The sequence below is a fragment of the Momordica charantia genome (assembly GCF_013281855.1).
Source record: "Momordica charantia cultivar OHB3-1 chromosome 4 unlocalized genomic scaffold, Mcharantia_2.0 BLBB01000004.1, whole genome shotgun sequence".
NCBI lineage: Eukaryota > Viridiplantae > Streptophyta > Magnoliopsida > Cucurbitales > Cucurbitaceae > Momordica > Momordica charantia.
The window spans coordinates 21468952-21490459 of NW_028275162.1; the positions used below are offsets into that span (position 1 = coordinate 21468952).

Genomic DNA, 21508 nt, shown 5'->3' on the forward strand with positions numbered 1-21508 from the left:
AAATTAAGAAAATAAAAAAAATAAAAAAAATGTCTCGGATGAATCTTGGACCAGTCTTGGTCCGAGACATGTCCCAGACAAATCTCGAAGCAAGACTGGTCCAAGACATGTCCCGGACTAAATATGCTTCGAGATTAGTCCAGGACATGTCTCGGACCAAGACTGGTTCGAGATACATTCGAGACAGTCCCGATACGTGATGCATCGGGATTGTTTACATTCAGTCCCGGACCAGGTATAGATCCGGGATTGAAGTAATTGCAACAATCTGATTTTTTTTTCTTGTCAATAGCCAAATCTAGTAGTTGAACCTATTAATGGGAAAATATTTAAAAAAAAGTTCAACAATTATAGAGTACAAAAGTTTGTGTAAAGGTAACATACCTCAAGTGAAATTGTGGGGACAATGATTTTGGATAGTGTGGGGACAAAGAAAGATCAAACACGTAGATAGTTGAGCGGATTTTGAAAACGCAATCTGTGAGTTATACATAATCTAAAATATTAACAAGTTCAAACATATGTAAAATATGAGTTTACAGTTTGGTGAAATGGTTAGGTGGAAGTCATAAATGCACATTTATTAACAATGAGGGTAAATTGGTCTTTTCCCATGAATAAAATATTTAAGGAATCATAAATAAGGGGAAATTGGGGTTTTTGACCCCACCAATAGTTCAAATTGGATAAATGAACCCCTTTTAAAAAAACCTAATTTTTGACCCCACCTCTACTTAATTTTGAACCTCTCCCCAAGCCAATTTACCATAGTACCCTCATGTTTAAAAATGAAGGGAACTCCCTCCAAGTAAATAAGTAAAATCCTAAACCCCATCTCGGACGTTTCCTGGCCCAACGAAAATTTTCACCCTTTCTCGAACGTTTCATTTGTCCTGAAGCCCTAAAACCCATCCCGGATTGAACGTTATCTCGGACAAAGAACGTTGGACGATTCATCCATCCCGGACCTTACGAAGTTATCTCGGACGTTTCTCTTCCATTGTTTCGCCCCTACGAAGCCATCGATCGCAAGGTTAGTGGTCGAGTAGATTATAACAAAATTTTTTGAAACGTTTGTTGTTCTGATTTCATTATCGGCGCTATCTGAAGCAGCCATGTAGATTTAGGGTCATTTTCATGTTGTGCTTGCAGGACTGAGAAATTTGGGGAAAAAATCAATCTCTGATTCAATCCCGTATTCAATCCCGAATGATTTTGGTCCAGGATAGAGTCCGGGATTGAATCCAGGATCGAATTCGAAGTGGCTACATAAGCCTTCCATCCCGGACCTTATCCCGGACCGTTTCGTTCCGGGATGAAAGGCAGAGAATGAAACCCCTTTCATCTCGGAACGAAACGGTCCGGGATAAGGTTTGGGATGGATGGCTTTCCAAACATAATGACTTCATCTTAATATGTTGTATACAAAAGCAATGAAATGCAGTGGGAAATACCTTGTCAATTGCCTTACAAATGGTGTGATGTCTATCGGAAACGAAAACCAAATTGTTCACTACGCCGAGCGCACCTTTTAATTGAGTCATAAACCATACCCATGATGCTATAGTCTCACCGTCGACAATAGCAAATGCAACAGGGTAAATCTGGTTATTCGCATCCGCACCAGAAGCTGTTAACAATACCCCTCTGAACTTTCCTTTTAGGTGAGCCCCGTCGACAACCAACACTGGTCGAATACAAGCCAGAAACCCTCTAATCGATTGACCCAAAGCCATAAAGACATATTTGAAATATTTTCCATCTTTGAGTTCCAATTCGAAAATAGTACCTGGTTCATGATTTTTAATGTTTCACCATAAGCTGGTAGTAGACCGTATGACGATGTTGGATCCCCTCTAATAAGTCGAAGTGCTTCTTCACTGGACCGCCAAGCTTTGTCATAACTTAAATTCACATCATACTCCTTCCTCATGTCTTGTATTATGTCCTTCGGTCTATACGTGCGGGAGACGTCTGTAAACTTCGCTTGGACAAGATGTCCGACTACCCAACTCTTTGCTTGCCTATGATCATGTTTCAAAACTCCACCGTTGCATGTATGGATGCTATAGTATTTTTTTTATCTTGAACAGATTGCAGTCCCTCAGCTTTGTAGCTCGAAGTCTCCAGGTGCAACTAGTATCAACGCAGCATAGTATATATAGTTCTGGTGTCGACTTTTTTACTTTAAACTGAAAATTCAGCCGCATTGCAACTAAATGCATTCTCAAACTCAACTCCTTCTTCGTATCAAATACTTCGCCCTCCTTAACATCATTTGTTCCAGAAGACTGTACTATGAGTTGCAAATTCTCATCATTAGGCTGTCCAGTGAGACCATCACACCCCATTTGTTGGACCGCTGTTTCATCCCTACGAATCTCAGCATGTACCTGTTCCACATCGGGCTCAGACTCTTCATCAAGTGCATCGTCATAGTCATCATTCACAAATTCTACTTCATAGTCTCCTTCTTCTGACTCTCCCAACGGGTCATATGATTCATCACTTTCATCTTGATTATCATTCCATAATCCCGGCACATTCCAATCACATACCCTGCCATCTCCTAGGTTACATGGAACAACATCTGATTCCAATGGTGTTAAACCCGCTATATCATGACCTAAATGCCCGTAAAAGGGGTGTGGTTGTTGGGAAGAAGAGGGGTTCGATGATGAGGAAGGAAATGAATGTATAGAATCTGTGGGTCTCTGGAATGAGGGAATACAAGCTGTGGGCATACAACTCGAGGACACGTTTTGGCCTACATGATATGGGAAAGAAGGTATGTACGTTTCATTCTCATGTACCTGCTTTGGCGTAGTTGATATGTATATAGACAATTCTGAAACATCTTCACCAGTTAAAAAAAATTCAGGTCATCGTCATCAGTTATCTCCATTACACAAACATTAGTTTTAAAATGATATACGCGTCTAATTATAATATCGAACTGAAGGGGGTTTATATTACTCAATTTATACACGTGACCTAGAAATTCTCTGTACGTGGTTGTACTATCCACTGTCAATCCTCTCGTGCGACCACCAATGTACTCTTTTTCACTATCGTTCCATTCTCCACCAAATGTTATGAAAACACGAGGCATCCTGCAAATAGATAAAATCAAGTGAGATAAGAATATCGTCCAAAAAAAGTGGTAAAAAAATAACAAAATACATGTCATCCCAGACCGTCCCGGACCAGTCTTGGTCCGAGACATATCCCGGACCACAGTGCTTCGAGATTGGTCCGGGATGTATCTCGGTTCACTCCCGAACCATCTTTCGATCCGGGATTGAACATGATTTGTCCGGGATTGAACATTCAATCCCGGATCTCGAAGCTTCAATCTCGGAACAATACTTGGTCCGGGATACCGACTGCATTTCTTTTCTTTTTCCTAGAAGCCAAGTGAAAATGTATGAATGGAAAATATTTCAAATCATTTCATAAATTTTTATTTTAACGTACCTCTAACTCTTCAAATGTGAAAATGTGGGGACACCGATTTTAGATAGTGTGGGGACAATGATCAAACACGTGACAATGTTTCTTTCCCGAATTTTAAAAAACGTGATCTGTGAGGAGTTTGGATGGTGTGAAAATTTTAGATTGTTTCAAACTCAAAACATAAGTAAAATATGAGGTTAAAAGTTTGGTGAAATGGTTGGGTGGAAGTTAATGGGAAAGTTAATGTATCATAAATAAGGGTATATTTGTCTTTTCACTAAATGTGTTCAAAATTAAGTAGAGGTGGGATCAAAAATTGGGTTTTTTTTTAAAATGGATTCATTTATCCAATTTGAATCATTGGTGGGTCAAAAACCTTAATTTCCCATAAATAAAGGAGGGATCACAAATTCAAATTTCCCTGTAAGATGGCTCGAGGGATCACTCACCAACTACACACAATTCATTTCGATTCGGCACCGGTGAGCCTTCTCTTTCTTAGTTCTTCCAGTTCCCGATGTCAGCTTCACTTTGGTTTTCTTTTAACTTTTATCTCTCTCAAGGCGTCAATTGCATGGTCCCTGATCATTCACTTTCAGTTGCGATTTCTGTCGGTTCACTAACACTTCTCTCAGCTCCGGTCAGTCCTCTTCGTCTTTACTATGTTGTTGTTTCTTCATGGAATTCTTTCCTACTGTTGTATAAGTGCATAGGAGATGATAACTGAGTTTCACTGTCGTTCATTCTTATGATTGGTGTTTAATTATTTTGGGTTCACTGAAAAGTGAAAACCCTTCTTTTATTCGGTTTCCATTTGTAGAACCCGAATCAAGGATGGGTTTCGTTCTGCTTTGCTCTTGTAGTTGGAGCTCCCTGTTATTTTCATTTGTCCCACGAAGGAGTAAACATAAATGGCAAAAGAAATTCAATTCCTCTTTGACCATATTTGTCATTGGCATGAATTTTTAAGGATAAGTTGAAACCAACTACAGTGCATTTTGTATATTTTAGCCTTTTTAACTAATACTAATAGCAAACCTTTTGCTACCCAACTCTGGTATCTTGTCTCCTTCCAAAGAAACTTTTTCTCTCTATCTTTTCCATTTCTTTGAAGGTTTCTCCCTATTATTCATGTTTCATTTAGTGAATTGTTTTTTAATTGCTTTCAGATTCAAATAATAAAGTTCGCTCTGTAATGAAAAGTGTTCTCAGTTTTAAGAAAATTTGCTCCAGTTAAAGGCGATTGTTCTTATTTGCGTAATGCCATTTCAATTCTTTCGTTTTCAATATATAAATACATATCTAATTATATATGATATGTTGTCATTGTAGGTGATAATACCATAATTAAGAATTGCACAGTGGATTTTTCATGACATTATTGATAGATGAACTTTGTTCATAACAACTTCTCTCAAATTTTGTCACATTGGCTTATATAAATCAAATGAGCCAAAAGACCATCCTCTCTAAAATCATTGGTAAGAATCACCATTTATTGTCTTCTCGATTTCTCAGTTTACCCTCCAAACTTTTTGTTTTTCAAATACACTACGATGTAGCCTCCTGCAATTTTTCTCTCCAATCGTATGCCAACCACAAGCATCTCACCAAAGGAAAACAACTACATTCCTTAATGATCACTTCTGGGTTTATTCATTTGCCTTCATCCGTTACTAGCTTGATCAATATGTACTCTAAATGCAATCAAATGGAACAGGCTGTTTTAGTTTTCCATGATCCATATCATGACCGTAATGTGTTTGCATACAATGCAATAATTGCTGGATTTGTTGCAAATGGGCTTGCTGGACAAGGGATTCGATTTTATAAGAGAATGAAGTCAGCAGGTGTAATGCCTGATAAGTTCACTTTTCCAAGTGTAGTTAGAGCTTGTTGTGAGGTGATGGAGGTTAGGAAGATTCATGGTTGTTTGTTTAAAATGGGGTTGGAGTCAGATGTGTTTGTTGCTAGTGCTCTCGTTAATACTTACTTAAAAATAGACTTAATGGAGGATGCAGAGAAAGTATTTGAAGAGTTACCCATAAGAGATGCAGCGCTTTGGAACGCAATGATCAATGGTTATGCCCAAATTGGTTGCCTCAACAAGGCATTAGATGTTTTTAGAAAAATGGGTGAAGAAGGGATTTCACCTTGTAGATTTACAATTACTGGCATTTTATCTATTTTTTCTTTGATGGGAGACATTAACAATGGGAGAGCAATTCATGGAATTGTGACAAAAATGGGTTATAGTCCATGTGTTGCAGTTTCAAATGCACTAATTGATATGTATGGGAAATGCAAGAATATTGAAGACGCTTTAGTGATTTTTGAGATGATAAATGAGAAGGATTTATTTTCATGGAATTCAATTATATCTGTTCATGAGCAGTGTGGTAATCATGATGATACCTTGAGGCTTTTTGGTAAGATGTTAGGTTCTAGGGTTCTTCCTGATGTGGTTACTATCACTTCTGTACTTCCAGCTTGCTCTCACTTGGCTGCCCTCATGCATGGTAGAGAAATCCATGGATATATGATTGTCAACGGATTGGGAAAAGATGAAAACAGTGAAGATGCTGTTGATGTTCTACTAAACAATGCTGTTATGGACATGTATGCAAAATGTGGATGCATGAAAAATGCCCTCATAGTTTTCGATCGAATGAGCAATAAGGATGTGGCGTCATGGAATATCATGATTACAGGTTATGCGATGCATGGATATGGTAAGGAGGCATTGGATATGTTTCTCCATATGTGTGAGGCCCAAATCAAGCCAGATGCTGTCACATTTGTTGGAGTTCTTTCTGCATGTAGTCATGCAGGCTTTGTACATCAAGGGCGTTCGTTCTTAGCCCAAATGGAACTAAAATTTGGTGTGGTTCCGAGTATTGAGCATTATACATGTATCATCGACATGCTCGGTCGAGCTGGACATCTGGGGGAAGCTTATGAGCTGGCTCAAAGAATACCTCTTCAGGGCAACCTTGTTCTGTGGATGGCTTTATTGGGAGCATGTCGACTTCATGGGGATGCAGATTTGGGAAAAGTTGTTGGAGAAAAGATAATGCAACTTGAACCTAAGAATTGTGGTAGTGGTAGTTATACATTGATGTCCAGTATGTACGGAGTCGTAGGCCGATATGAAGAAGCATTTGAGGTTAGACGAACAATGAGGGAACAAAACGTTAAGAAGACACCGGGTTGTAGTTGGATCGAGCTCAAGGATGGACTGCGTGTTTTTAGCACTGGAGATAGGACACATCCTGAATTAAATGCATTAATTAATTGTCTTGGCATTGGATACATTCTAGATGAAGCTGTATGTTTGGTTTAAGGTATATTTGCTATTGAAATGACCTTTTCTTTTATCAGAATGAAAAAAACACATGGAAGAATTTACTGTGAATTGGTATCTTAACATCAGAAGATATCTCAAGGAAGAGGAAACTGAAGAATGGGTTTCTCTAACACGCTTATGGAAGTTACTCTCACAGCACGCAAGGATGATTGTCTATGGCAATTGGATCCGAAGTCCGCTCTCTATTATGAGCTTATGAGGATGTTGATATCCACCTCTACAAAAGCATTTGGAAGCACAAATATCCAAATAAGATCGAACTTTGTCACAAAGGCATCAATGCATGAGGTAATCCAAAAGCGATGGTCGAAGTGGTGCTCCTTGGATGGTGTGTTCGGTGCGTAAACAGAGACGAAGTCCGAGAGCACTCACCCCTGTTACATTAATTTTTTCTGATGATTTTTGGTGCCCTGTCCTAAAGGCTCTCCCAAATGATATGAAGTACTTATTCCAGACCTCCTTGCTCGGCCATCTTTTCAAGGAAGGAAAGAAAATTTTTATGGCTACAGATTATTAGAGCCTTCTTTTGGTTCTTTTGTGTTGATTTAGATGGAAAGGAACGACTGCATCTTCAACAACTCATTCGCAACTCAGACTGTTTTCTTACCATGACTCTTTGGTGTAAATTTTATCCTCCCTTTACCATTTGTAGTCTCAATAATCTTAAAGCTAACTAGAGAGCTTTCTTGTAATCTCTTTGATGGGATCTCTTGCAATGTACTTACACGAGAGATCTGTACTTTTAGCTTGAGGAGATTCACTTGTTTGTACATTATTATGATTGCTTTTCTTGATTTCTTTAGAACAAAGAAGCATGCTGACATGAATTTCTGGCAATAACACTATCGTGATGTTGTGAAGATTGGGCATGGTGTTATCAATTAGTACAGAGGTTGCTTTCCACAGTCTTTTCTTCCTCGTCTGGCAAATCGCGGCCTGTAACTTCAAGCTCTCACCTTTCTCAACGGACACCGAAATGACTATCGCATCATCGTTTGTGAGCATCTACCGAATGGAAGACACCGTCGATCTTAGAAGTAGAAAGTAAAGATATCATGAATAGGGAGAAAAGGAAGTAGAAGTCCAACATCTCATATGAAGCAAGTCCTTCGGCCACAAAATCCCAACTGCAATATTTTGTATTTTGTATTGTTAATAATTGTAATAGGTGCAAATTATAATGCGTTGAGGCCATAGACTTCTACGGTAGTATTGTGTTCTCGTGAAATTTCTAGCAATCTTATCTTAGTAGATTCATTCGTAAATTTATAGATAGATACTAATTCCTTCTTTTTCTGTAATACCATGACAAATAAGCATGCTGAGGAAAGATAAAAGAAAATACACTTAATTTTTTTTTCTTTGGTACCATGATACATAAACCCGAGTATTTGGTCATTAGTAACTCGTTTGTATACCAACAATAAATATTTAGGCTCCAACTAGTTAGCACTCATTATTTGTAACAGAGTTTACAAACAATAAATATTTAGGCGTCAACTAGTTAGCACTCTTTTTTTTTTGTTTATTATCATTAAAATTTTGATGGAAAAAGTAAGAAAGAGAAAGGTAGAAAGAGCAATGGTTTTTATTTTTTATTTTCAAATAAATGAAGAGTTGTCAAATTTTACCGGTGTTCAATAGGTATCGACTAGTAAATACTTAAATATTTTTCTTCTACTATTATATATTACGTATTGTTATTATTGTAATAGGTGCAAATTATAATGCATTATACGTTAAAATTTAGGCTATATACTTCTACGGTAGTACTTATATTCTTATAAAATTTCTAGCAATCTTAGTTTCGAATAGTAAATTTGTGTGTGAATTCGTAGATAGATACGAATTCCTTCATTTTCTTTAGTACCATAATACACAAGCATGCTTGAAAGAAGAAAAATAAAAGAAAACATACTTCTTTTACTATTCAAGTATTGAGTCGCACCCTGTCAGAGCACGTTTTATAGATAAAAAGAGATATAAATTGGTCTCTTTTTTTATTAGACAAATTATTATTATTATTATTATTTTTTTTGAAAAGTTCTATTTTTCTATATTGGATCTTTTAAACACAAATTTCCGTTGATTGTTTTTTCGTTTTTTTGTTTCTCTCTTTTAATACTACAATTAAAAGTTGAAACGAGTTGAGAAGAAAATCGTTACATCTAACAAAAAGCAATTAATTTCCCATATATTTGTAATGATATTGTTTTGAGTTAGCTGAAATGGAAGAACGAATCTGAGCCTTACATTTTTGAGGCACATAGCTCCAAAGTTTTGCAAAACCCCCAAATTGTTTGTTCTGCTCTGTCTTTCTAGAACCCTCTACGCCATCCCCTTAAACCCTCTTCAAAAGGGTTTAATTTCATCAGTTTCTCCTGCTGGAACTCGCCATTTTCCTCATTCTGCACTCTTCTTATCTCTTCCATCGCGCTTCATGGCTCCAGTTCTCAGCAGAAGCTTATCCACTGTTGCTCTCTCTTCACTTCCTTCCTCTTTTTCTTACCCTTTAGCCAGTAGTGGTAGGGGCTCGAGGTTGGGGAGCGCTTTTCTGCCCCAAAATGGGCTCAGAAAGGGCTTTTCTTCTTGTGGTGGGTTGAAGTGGAAGATTGAGAGGAAGAGCAATCGGATTGCGGTCCGGTGCGAGGCGGCCGTGGCCGAAAAAGAAGCTGCTGAGACACCCGGTGAGAAGTTTGAGTACCAAGCCGAGGTGGGTCTTTGAATTCCGTCTGTTTATTGTTCATGTCGATTGATTTTGAACCGATACCGAGCAGTGGGAAGGGCAATAATCATCCTATTAAATTATTTAGATTTTTCTGTAGTCGAAACACAGAAACGACTTGGGAAATGATGTATAGATTTTTTTTTTTTTTCATATTCTCTGAAGCGATTGGGTGGTTACAAGACAACCCACAAATTTACGGATTGTGAAATTTTGTTATGGCTTGATTTCGTTGACTTGGTATTTCATGAAATACAAATTGGCATACATTTTTCGGGTTTATGTGGTGGCTTTATGCAGTGAAGTCTATGATGTATTTAGTTATGAGTTTTTGCCTACTGAAAGTTGAAACATATAATGGATGCAGGTTAGTCGCCTTCTGGATTTGATTGTTCACAGTCTGTATAGCCACAAGGAGGTATTTCTTCGAGAGCTAGTGAGGTAATGATGTTCAATATGTACTGGTTTCTGTAGTTTCATTCATATCTTTCTCTGTGGGACAAAGGAAGCGGTTTCTGAACTTCTAGTTTTGTCTTATTTTTCTCTCGGAAATTTTATCATGTCATTATCATTCTTAATAATCTTATTGCATTATCTTTATATAAAAAATATATAGCAGTATCTTTAAGGAGGCGATAAATAATTATTAACGAACAGGAGTGGATTTACATTCTGAGTGTGGTTTAATACTTCTTTATCTTTATGTTTATTTTATTATTTTTATTAATTTTTTTAAAATCATTCTCTAGTAATGCGAGTGATGCTTTAGACAAGCTAAGATTCTTGAGCGTGACTGAACCCTCTCTGCTTGGAGACGCTGGTGACCTTGAAATACGTATCAAACCCGATGCAGACAGTGGTACTATCACCATAACGTATGACAATTTTCTTTGACCTTTTCCAGTTTTACTTATCATTGCGGAGTGGATTTTGTTACATTAAAATTGGAACTTTTCTGTATTTCTAGGGATACGGGTATTGGAATGACTAAAGAAGAGCTCATTGACTGTCTTGGAACTATTGCTCAGAGTGGCACTTCAAGATTCTTGAAAGCCCTGAAGGTTTTTTTTTTGCTTTTTTCCTTCCTCTATTTATTTATTTCAGTGTCGTATTTTTCACACCTTAAGTTCCTTTTTGCCTTTTATGATGCATGAGAAATTAAATGTTTGAAGATAACGATTCCATCAGGAAAATAAGGATGCTGGAGCAGACAATAGCTTGATTGGCCAATTTGGTGTTGGATTCTATTCAGCCTTTCTTGTTGCTGAAAAGGTAGAGTTACATTTTACCTCGACAAAACAACTGTTCTACTAATTGAAGCTTGATGAAAATTGCTTTTCTGCTGAGATTCTCATTATGCCTATCTTTTGCATTTATGTGATCATATGCAATCAGGTCGTTGTATCCACTAAGAGCCCAAAATCAGACAAACAATATGTTTGGGAAGCAGTAGCTGATAGTAGTTCATATGTTATTAGGGAAGAAACTGATCCTGAAAAGCTTCTACAGCGGGGAACACAGATCACCCTGTACTTAAGGGTATGCAATCTTCTTTATTTCTTCTATCACGCAACATTTAGGAAGGTTTCTCATACCTGTTAGGAACTGCTACGGAACTCAGAATTTTTAGAAGTGATTCGTAGAACAGCTCAATTTAGATGAATAAATTGCTGTACGATTGCCATTTGGCTTGCAAGGGGAAAAATTAATGCGATGTTTTGTTTGTAGATAGTACATTAGAGGTTCATGATTTGCATTGTTTTGGTGGCAAGTGGTAACTGATGCCAATAAATGAGGATCTCTGAAGTTCTTCAGTCATTTTATTTTCTTCTCATATTGCAGGAAGACGACAAGTATGAATTCTCTGATCCGAGTAGAATTCAAGGCTTGGTCAAGAATTATTCACAGTTCGTTTCCTTCCCCATCTATACATGGCAAGAGAAATCAAGAACTGTTGAGGTATGAATTCTATGCATGTACACTTGTCTTGTATGAACGAAGTGTGCAAAAGGCTCTAGTTCTCACCCTTTCTTAATTGGTTTGGGTATATCATACTCTGATTATGGGTATGCGAAGAAAATTGATTGGGTGTTTCTTTACAAAATGAATTTAACCTTTCAGATTTCACTTCCTTAAAAGTTGTCCAAAATGATTATATGAACCCCCAATCTCTGATATTTATTTTACCGTAAGGCATTCTTTGAGTTTTTATTTTAGTTAATCACTTTCTTGACGTGATTATCATTTAGGAGGAATCAGCATGTGTATTATTTTTAATTATCATGTCTGTTACTATTTTATACTGAATTGATTTTTCGGGCAGGTGGAAGAAGAAGAAGAACCTAAAGAAGGAGAAGAACCAAAACCAGATGTAACCAGCTTGTTAATCTTATTTGGAGATTTACACTGTTCTCCTAAATCAAAGTATTTAACGGGGTTTCTTGTTTTTCAGGGTGAGAAGAAAAAGAAGGCAAAAACTGAGAAGTATTGGGACTGGGAATTGGCTAATGAAACAAAGCCAATCTGGGTGAGTTAACCGATGCCTGTTTTATACGTCAATACTGAACATGTAAAGAAATGATTTTGTTCTATAATCTTTAAATGTTTTGCAGCAACTGTTTATTTTTTTAATCCCTTATTCTATTAATTTGCTTGTGTAGATGCGGAATTCAAAAGAAGTTGAGAAGGATGAGTACAATGAATTCTACAAGAAAACATTTAATGAATTTTTAGAGCCACTTGCATATACTCACTTCACCACTGAGGTATAGTGTGTCATTTGGTTTAATTAAGATATTTTTTATCTTCTATTAGGGCCTAGGAGTGCTAATTTTATTTTGAACTCTGCAGGGCGAAGTGGAGTTCAGGAGTGTTCTATATATTCCTGGAATGGGACCTCTTAATAATGAGGATGTAGTGAATCCTAAAACAAAGAATATTCGTTTGTATGTTAAGCGTGTCTTCATCTCTGATGATTTTGATGGTGAGCTGGTGAGTATATTTATACCTATAAGACGTATGTGTCATATCAGACTTTAAAACGTCTGCAAGTCTTTATTTTATTATTATTATTATTATTCTTTTTTTTTTTGGAAAGACAAGTTTTCATATTTTGTATTTCGACTTTTCATTTTAATGCAGGTAGAATTCCATACCTTCTAAGATTAGTTAAACGATTACTATTCTGAGAATAGTAATTCTGGCTCTTTCCTAAAACCTACATGGAAAGCACTTGTTATTTTCTGACAGGTGTTTGATGTAATAAAAAATTAATGGGAATTTCTCATGTAGCATAGTTTGAACTGTTAACTAAATCTCACATATGCTTTGCAGTTCCCGCGATATTTGAGCTTCGTGAAAGGTGTTGTAGATTCTGACGACCTCCCTCTAAATGTTTCTCGAGAAATTCTTCAAGAAAGCCGAATCGTAAGTCTTGCACATGTACCTAGGTTTCTTATGATTGGTTATATTACTTTTGGCTTTCAGCTGTTGTAAATGCAATATTCTAATTGAAAGATTCTTAGGATATTAATGTTCTATATAGTTGGCACTTGGCATTAAGGCTTGAACTCATGAAACTTAAAAGGGTTTAATGTGACCAGTGGCCAGCAAATATGGTTACCACAATTTAAAAGATAATTTCCCTTTTTAAGAACGTTCCAAATCAACTATGAAAGAACATTATCTTTTACTGGGAAATTGTTGGTGCAACCGATTGATTTGTTTGGTGATGATTATTGATTACTCTTGTCAAATATTTTCCAGGTGAGAATTATGAGAAAGAGACTTGTCAGAAAAACATTTGACATGATTCAAGACATCTCTGAAAGTGAAGATAAAGAGGTTTGTAGCTATAAGGCCCCAAGATGACTTCTATTTCATTTTTTAGTAGAACTGTGTGAATTGAAAAAACAAAAAACTTGATTTCAGGATTACAAGAAATTCTGGGAGAACTTTGGCCGGTTCTTAAAATTAGGATGCATTGAGGACACTGGAAACCACAAGCGCATTACACCATTATTGCGTTTTTACACCTCCAAAAGTGAGGAGGAGCTAAAGAGCTTAGATGAGTATGTAGAAAACATGGGTGAGAATCAGAAGGCAATTTACTACTTGGCGACCGACAGCTTAAAGAGTGCCAAAAGTGCTCCATTCTTGGAGAAGTTGGTTCAAAAAGATATTGAGGTAAAGAGTTATCATTGTTATTATTAGTGCTAAACTGTTGCCATGCGGAGAAACTCACACATTGTATTTTTTATTGATACAATGTACTGCCTCAAATGGGGTGATTTACCTTTTTTTTTTTTGTTTTAAACACAATTTTATAACATTTTGCTATTGTACCTCCTTAATGAATGCTTTGGTTGAAAGTTGTTCTTATCTAACTGCTGGGCTCAGTTGGGTGTTCTCTTGTCCCACTTCCCAATTTTTGGTCTTCTTGGTTTAGCGGAATGCATTTATAATTAATGCCGTTCTTTGACCAGCCTTACTCTGGATCTAATGTTTGGTTGTTTTGTTTGATTAGGTTCTTTACTTGATTGAACCTATCGATGAAGTTGCTATCCAGAACTTACAGACTTACAAAGAGAAGAAATTTGTTGATATTAGCAAGGAAGATTTAGAGCTGGGTTTGTTCTTTTCTCCCTGTTCTTTGGTTTAGAAATTAGCTTACCTTCAGAGAATTTTATTTTCGTGAAGAACTGTTGGTTATTCATATTGAAATTTACTAAAAATATCGTTCTTGTATCAGGTGATGAAGATGAAGTCCAAGAAAGGGAGACTAAGCAAGATTACAACCTTCTCTGTGACTGGATTAAGCAACAACTAGGTGACAAGGTAGCGAAAGTCCAAATCTCAAAGCGCTTAAGCTCTTCTCCATGTGTCCTAGTTTCTGGCAAGTTTGGATGGTCTGCAAATATGGAAAGGTTAGTTTTGGATTAAATGCTCAACATATGAACTGATGGTGTTTTCTTCTCATAGATGAAGATATCAAGATTCAAGAATATCCGTTATCCTATATGATCCTCCCAGTTCGGCATCTTTCCTGTTACCAATGAAATTATGATGAATTATCATAGTTCAGCAACAATTCTTTTAGATTTAGCCTTTTACTACATAATTAAACTAGCCTGGGAAGATGCAAATGAGCTTTAAGCATTCTCCAACTATTGAAATGCCTTGATCTAAACATAATTTGTGGGTTTTCACTTGTAACAATGTTTTATTGACAATTTCCCCCCTTACTCCAGGCTGATGAAGGCACAGGCTCTTGGGGATACTTCAAGTTTGGAGTTCATGAGGGGAAGGAGAATTTTGGAGATTAATCCAGACCATCCGATCGTCAAGGATCTAAATGTAAGACTTTCAAACAATTTCTGTTTACTTTGAATGGTGCTAGGTTCCTGTAGTCTGAAGGCTAGGCCAACTTCCGTTTGTTTTGGTTCTTCGGAACATCTGAATCCAGTCCTGTACTAACTTTGAATGGGGATAGGTACATCATAGTCTCTGTAGACTGTAAGCTAAGATGATTTTCATTTAACTTGATTGGGTTGGAGCGCATCTGGAATTATCTTCTACGATGAAGCAAATTTCTTGTTAAAGTTTGCGATGAGATGAGATGAGATGCATAGATTTGATAGATTTAAGTGGCTTAACGGAGGATTTTATTTACACCATAAAGTAGAATAAGAATAGTTCATACTTCATAAATGGTTCTCTTTCTAGAATTACGTTGAGAGATTGTTCTGCTCTACAGGCCGCTTGCAAAAATTCACCAGACAGCAGTGATGCGACAAGAGCTGTTGATCTTTTATACGAGACTGCACTGATATCCAGTGGATTCTCTGTGAGTGAAAATTCAATTAAAATAGATTACTTTCAAGAGTTCTACGATTTTGATTGATATCTTACTGTACTATCACTGTTCGTCTGAATGGCAGCCTGACAGCCCAGCTGAGTTGGGAAACAAGATATACGAGATGATGGCAATGGCTCTTGGAGGCAGATGGGGCAGATTAGAAGACAACACCGATACCGAAGATGCTCCTGCTGCTGAATCCGAGAGCGGGGAAGCACCAGAAGTGCAAGTGATCGAACCATCTGAAGTGAGGGCGGAGGATGATCCATGGCAGGATTAGGATTAAGTGACTCCTGGTTAGATTTTAGAAGCTTTTTGACATTCCTGTGGAAAAAAGAAACAATATGGTGCGTGGAGTGTGGATGATGATTCTTTGGAATGGGAAAGTTTTGATTCACAAATGTTGAGATGTATGATTAGAACAGATTTTGATGATTAAATCTCTCTATATAGTTGGTATAATAACGGAAATTTGAAAGGTCCACAATGCTTGAGAATAGTGCAATGAAATCTTGCATTTTCAATTGTCTTACCCCTAAAGATGGCTTTAGCTATCAAATGTTGTGTTTGAAGATTGTAAAGACAGCTCTTATTTAGACCAAAAAAAAACAAAAAAAAGGATGGAAGAAAGAAACTAAAATATGTAAAAAGACTACAGTTCACAAACAGAGCAAGATCATAAATTTTAATGGAGATGGTGCAAAACTTGGCGCAGTCTGGTTCAACTCTCACTCTTAAACATCATCCTCAACTTTCCTTCTCAATCTTCTTGGAGGTAGCAGTCTATTTTCTGATCCATTATAACATTCTCAATTTTGTGCAGCAGATCTTTTCCTTGTGGTATTCTCAATTCTTGCATTGACATACATGTGAACGCATTGCATTCGATGCTCGTATTCCCGATCCTCATATCTCTTAATGCCAAGATTTCGGTATGACTGCTCACCCTTCCATGTTTACAAAGCTTATCCGCGAAATCCACCATCAAACTTGGCAGAATTGAAATTTTCATTATTCTCTATAGAATGCATATGCTAATTTAACATATACAATGGCGAATCATGTGAAGGACAAGAACTTGTAAGCAAACTCAGAGTTCTGCCCTTGTGTTGCATTGTGAAGTCGAACCTGAGAAAGTAATGAAAAGGGGAACCAACTTGGGAGTTAGCTTTCTATCAATCATCGAAGGGAAAACAGTCTGGAAATTTAAACAGAAGTACCATCGACATCTTGGCCATTGGAGGGTGCAGTCCCATCGAAGTTCATCGGAACGGCATTGTGGAGCTCATCCTCCCACACGTTTGGTAGCTGTAGATACCATATCCATATTACATTCTAATCATAAAAGTATGAGAGCATTTCCAGGAAGAACAAAAGCATTTTGTCCTATCGAAGAGTATCCATGTCAACATCACTTTCCAAAATTACGTGCAACTGTGCAAGTAGGTGCAGACAAATGCTTGGTTTGGGCACATCAAAATATCACATTTACCCAAATCCGACTCAAAATACAGTGTGCAAGTATTTTTTAGAAAGATTTTACGAAACATAGGCGAAAATTACCATCCATCAGCCAGGACAAATAATTGCTCAAAAATGCAGGAGGAAGAAAGAAATCAGTTATTATAGCACTGTCTAAAGCAAGGATAGAGCAAGCAAGGTAATTCAGCTCAGGATGCTTGAAGAAAACCTGAACTGGCTCCTTGAATCCACCAACAAATGAAGTAAGCTGGGAATTAATTGTTCTCCGCAGCAGGTCGGAGGAGTTCCCGATATTAGGAAGAGAGGGCAGAACAAGTCCTTGGTGAGATGGATGTTGCAGGAGGTAAGGCATAGGCAGATCAGGAGGAAAACCAAATAAGGATGGACCAGCCTTGGATTGAATGATCTGTGCAGAAATATGGAATGGATAATTATGAATCAGAATCAAAGCAACAACAAAGTTTTCGAGTCACAGTGGACTTGAGTAGTTTATGTACCTCTTTTGCAAGGAGCTCTTCGATGTTAAAATCGAGCCTGGGATTAACTGTTGCAAGTTTCATTGACAAGAACTGCATAAGATATAATTTAAGATTAGGAATCGTATACAAAATAAACCATATAACATTGTTGAAGAATTCAGTTCATTGGAAGGAAAGTATGGTTCTTTTAGTTACCTCGACTTGGCGTTGCAGTGACTGTACATAGTTAATGATTTCATCAAGCATTACAGCTTTGCCAGTGACCTGAGATCCATTAGCTTTCAGAAGATGTGACAAGTACACAAAATGAACATTAAGCGAATTTGACTCACAAACCTTACTGCACCCAGGCACAAGGTCTTGAAGGAGCCTCATTCTTTCACTTATTTTTTCTCTTCTTACCTATAAAGACCAGGGTTAATTATTTCCAAAAAATCACATAGTTAAAACTTGTTTTAAATAAACTAAAAAGAATTGAACATAAATCTTAACCCTTTCTGCAAGACTATGACTGTTTGTCGCCTGGCCTCTTCGAGCTCTAACATGAATATATTCTTCTTTGGGAGCATCCGATGCTTGAGAGTCTTGTTTTCCTTGCTTCCCTGCAGGCTTTTGGTCTCCCTTTGGCTGATTTAATCCTCTGTTCTTCGCAATTTCGTCAATTTGCTGTGGAGCGTCTTTAGCTTGTCCAGGTCCCATATTCTAACCAAATCAAATATTCAAGTCCAAGAAACTAAAAGCAACCTCCACCTCCCCTCAGTATACAAGAGAAAGAAGACATTATAGTAGTTTACCTGCCCACCCCTTTTCCTTTTCTTGGAGCAGAGACCTTCAGTAGATGGCTCAGTGATAGTACCCTCCAGCGTGCATCGCTCGTCTTGACCCCCACTAAATCCAGCTTCATCAGATTCGTTACCAGATTCACCAACACAACCCTGTTTTGCCCTATCTTGAGACCTCTCACTTTCTTTCTCAGTCTTAGGTGGATTCTTTTCTTTAGCCTCCTCAAACTTCATGGGCAAAGAAACATCTTTGGCGGCTCCATTTCTGGAAATATCTTCTTGTCTTCCAAATTCACCCCTAGAATGAATGCTAATAGAGTCAGAAATACCAAATGGACCGGTGGGCGGTGCCACAAAAACTCCATTATTGAAGCAGGAGAACCTTGCTGCACGCTCTACGAATGCCGAATCAGCTGGAAGTTGAGACAAACTCGCTGGAAACGTTCCAGGAACGTTTGCCGAGAAAACTCCTTTCATCCATGGATTTTGCTGGTTCCAATCCATACCCAGCATTCTATCACTACCAGATCTCAAAGAATTCAGACTCTCTCCATCAACTGCAGTTGTATTAGAAGTAACTATGCTGTTTTGTTCATTAAAAATGCTGCAGAATCCCGAGTTTTGCATGTTGGTATGATGGTTCAAAAGGGTTGGAGTGAATAAGTTAGGCATTGAAGTTGAAGGACAAGAAGAAACACCTAGATCCCCATTGCTAACGACCGAGTGATTCCCGGTCGAAACATATCCCACAGAGTCATTAGTGAGATTAGCAGCAGAAAATTGCCAGCCGGAGGAGATACTCATAGGATCACTGGTCCTACTCTCAACTTCAAATTCATCCTTCCCATTCATACTATCAGAAAACAAACCCTCACTCACCTTCTTTCAACTTCTTTCCAACAAGAAACAAGCATCTGCAGAGAAAGTCAAAATAGATTTCAAAATTATCCAATTCCCATAGCCCAAAATGGCAAGTTGGAACAGAAGATAAAACAAACGACACAATGGCAAAACATTTCAAAACTGAAGTCCAAGAAACTGCCCGTAGTTTCAGATTTTTTCAAAGTAACCGATGACCAGTAGTGAGACATGTCAATTTTGGTAACAGTTTCCAAAAGAATTCAACCATAAGAGAACAACCCACTTCAATTATTGAGCTAAAAAATGCAAAGAAGCATCAACCCATCAAAGGAAATTCAAAATGAGCACCCGAAAAAAGGAAAAAACACAAAGTATGTACAGTAAGTTCAAAACCCTAGTCAGAGAAAAGAAGTATACGAGGTCGAAACTCGAAAGCAGAGTCAAAAATGGCAGGGAAGAAATACCCATTTCAGATTCTATTCCACTTTCCACAAACTTTTAGCTGAATTAGAGCTTGAATTTAGAGCCCCCACCTTCGTTTTCCTTCTGCTGGCAGTCTCCTCTGCAAAAACACTGTCACCCACAGAAGAAGACTCAGACAAAATGCAGACACAGCGCTTGTAATTTGGAGAGAGAGAGAGAGAGAGAAAATGAAGAGGGAAGAAGCGAAGGGTAATTCGGAATCTGAAGAAGAGTGAAAGAGAAAAAGGAACAGTAAAGGAACGCTGCATTTATACCCACGCTTACATAAAAAAGAGTGTCCTTGATGATTAACCACCGCTACTTCTACTGCAAAAATAATTAAAGGCAAAAAGCAAAGCAAACCCACTCTAAAGTTTTCTTGATTCACAATTTTTAATCATCTACTTTAATACTTAGCTCTCTAATTATTTACTATAAGGCATAATAATACTTTAATTCTGCCATTGTTATTATTTTAAGCTTATAATTATTCCTGTGTTTGAGCTAGCAACTGACATTGCCAACTCTTATTGAGGATTTCTTCCCATTTCTTTAATTCAGTCTCGGAAGGAGAGCTCTTTAAGATCTTTAATGGAGGGGTTTGTTTGGTCAAGAACCCAATACAAAATCTCAACTCCTTTTCACACCCAACAAGGAAAAAAAAAAAAATTTATGCTTTCAGTTTCAATGAACATTACAGTGCAGGGCATCTGGGTACCATGTTTGAGTTAATTCCCTCTCAACAAGTTCATAAAAAGATCCCTAATCTTTAGGTCATTTTCATTTTGGTCTTTAATTTGGTAAGATTCTCAATCTTGTATTAAATATTATTAATTTAGTCCTTCCATATAACAAATATTAAATTTTGTTAAATTCATGACCTCGTAAATGAAAGTCTTATTTAGAATAGAACTAGATTACATGGGGTAAAAGAGGCTGGGAAATCAATTCTCTCTTTTTCCTTTTAGCTCCAAAAGTAAACCTACGCTTCGTTGTAGATTCCAAGTATGGATCCTCTCGATAGAGTTCGGTTCTCTTTGTAGAACAAGTAAATGGACCGATAAATAGGATATCTTCCTAAGGAGTGCACGCATAAGCGATTGTTATCAAATATAGCTCGAAGAATCTTAATAGTAGTTCAATGGACAATCTTGTGCAGTATTTTATTATTCTTGGAAATACAATAAAACACGAACCAAGATTCAAAGTATAGAAATAAAAACCAGAATAATATATCTGTTTTATTAACGTATTTTAACACATGAAAAATGTCACTCATAATATTACCTGATAGCATAAAATTCAACTCACCCACTACAAAACTCATTTCTTCCAAATGGAATGTTCAAACAACATACCATGTGTCCAAATACATTAACAAAACAATAATTTGATTTCTCCTTAACAAATTTTAATATATTAAACGTAAATTTGAGAAAACTTCAAGAAATTAGAAACGATGGACATATTTAGCTATTTTTTCTCAGAACCATATTTAGCTACATTTTCCCCTGGGATCAAATCAAATGCACCCACCATTATCTATCTAACTTTCATTAATGAATTTAACTGTGTTAAAATGGAGTGAAGAGACCATTCAAGAGCTATAATTTGTTGTAGGCCATTATTTTTTTGGGCAAATAAATGTCAAAGGTTCAAAGTGTAAAGAGAGTGTACAACAATAATTAGTAAGGAGCATTTTCTTCTACTTATATCATTGATATCAATATTTCCTTAATTATTAGTACATCCACATAAATGTTTCTCAAAAAACTATTTAAAATAAATGAAAAATCAAAAGATCTATATGAATCATTGAAATTATGGTCTCTCTTTCTCTCTCTCAACAACTAATCCACGTATAGATTTAATTAATTTTCCTGTTGAGTGAATAAATTTTGCAAATGGCCAAAAGTCGAAGTGGAGTGGGTGTGGCTTTTTTTTTTTTTTTTCAAATGTAAAATTAGTTATTTTAACTGTGAATAATTAAGCAAGCTTTTTGAATTCAATGAAAATAATTCAAATTTTAAAGTTAAC

General features: G+C 36.9%; 3 protein-coding genes and 1 long non-coding RNA gene across 7 annotated transcripts; 3 read left to right on the top strand and 1 right to left on the bottom strand.

Annotated features, from left to right (window-relative positions):
- Window positions 1-3825: 3825 nt before the first annotated feature.
- On the top strand, window positions 3826-8088 carry LOC148212016 (uncharacterized). 3 transcript variants are annotated; one of them, XR_015790560.1, is made up of 4 exons: window positions 3826-3938; window positions 4020-4096; window positions 4789-4937; window positions 6838-8088. It is a non-coding gene; the product is annotated as an uncharacterized LOC148212016 (long non-coding RNA). The 3 variants fall into 3 exon arrangements; XR_015790559.1 differs by lacking the exon at window positions 3826-3938 and having other exon boundaries at window positions 3945-4096; XR_015790561.1 differs by lacking the exon at window positions 3826-3938 and having other exon boundaries at window positions 3945-4096; window positions 7627-8088.
- LOC111015602 (pentatricopeptide repeat-containing protein At3g14730) lies at window positions 4952-8088 on the top strand. The gene has a single exon (XM_088123538.1). It carries the CDS (start codon window positions 5093-5095, stop codon window positions 6797-6799), a length of 1707 nt encoding a protein of 568 aa, XP_087979664.1. The 5' UTR covers window positions 4952-5092; the 3' UTR covers window positions 6800-8088.
- Window positions 8089-9141: 1053 nt separating this feature from the next.
- CR88 (Chaperone protein htpG family protein) lies at window positions 9142-15929 on the top strand. Its single transcript, XM_022290741.2, has 19 exons — window positions 9142-9536; window positions 9916-9989; window positions 10298-10423; window positions 10516-10609; window positions 10737-10820; window positions 10944-11087; window positions 11391-11507; window positions 11872-11919; window positions 12001-12075; window positions 12209-12313; window positions 12399-12539; window positions 12882-12974; window positions 13314-13391; window positions 13479-13733; window positions 14074-14176; window positions 14299-14473; window positions 14798-14903; window positions 15304-15393; window positions 15488-15929. Exons 1-19 carry the CDS (start codon window positions 9264-9266, stop codon window positions 15683-15685), a joined length of 2379 nt encoding a protein of 792 aa, XP_022146433.1. The 5' UTR covers window positions 9142-9263; the 3' UTR covers window positions 15686-15929.
- Window positions 15903-19725, bottom strand: LOC111015651 (transcription factor bHLH49). Of its 2 annotated transcripts, none has more exons than XM_022290743.2 (9): window positions 19543-19725; window positions 18161-19062; window positions 17859-18068; window positions 17703-17768; window positions 17562-17630; window positions 17385-17456; window positions 17096-17293; window positions 16626-16713; window positions 15903-16533 (listed from the first exon to the last, which is right to left on the bottom strand). In XM_022290743.2, exons 2-9 carry the CDS (start codon window positions 18998-19000, stop codon window positions 16496-16498), a joined length of 1581 nt encoding a protein of 526 aa, XP_022146435.1. In that variant the 5' UTR covers window positions 19001-19062; window positions 19543-19725; the 3' UTR covers window positions 15903-16495. The 2 variants fall into 2 exon arrangements, with proteins under 2 accessions (XP_022146435.1, XP_022146434.1); XM_022290742.2 differs by having other exon boundaries at window positions 19474-19725.
- Window positions 19726-21508: the final 1783 nt, after the last annotated feature.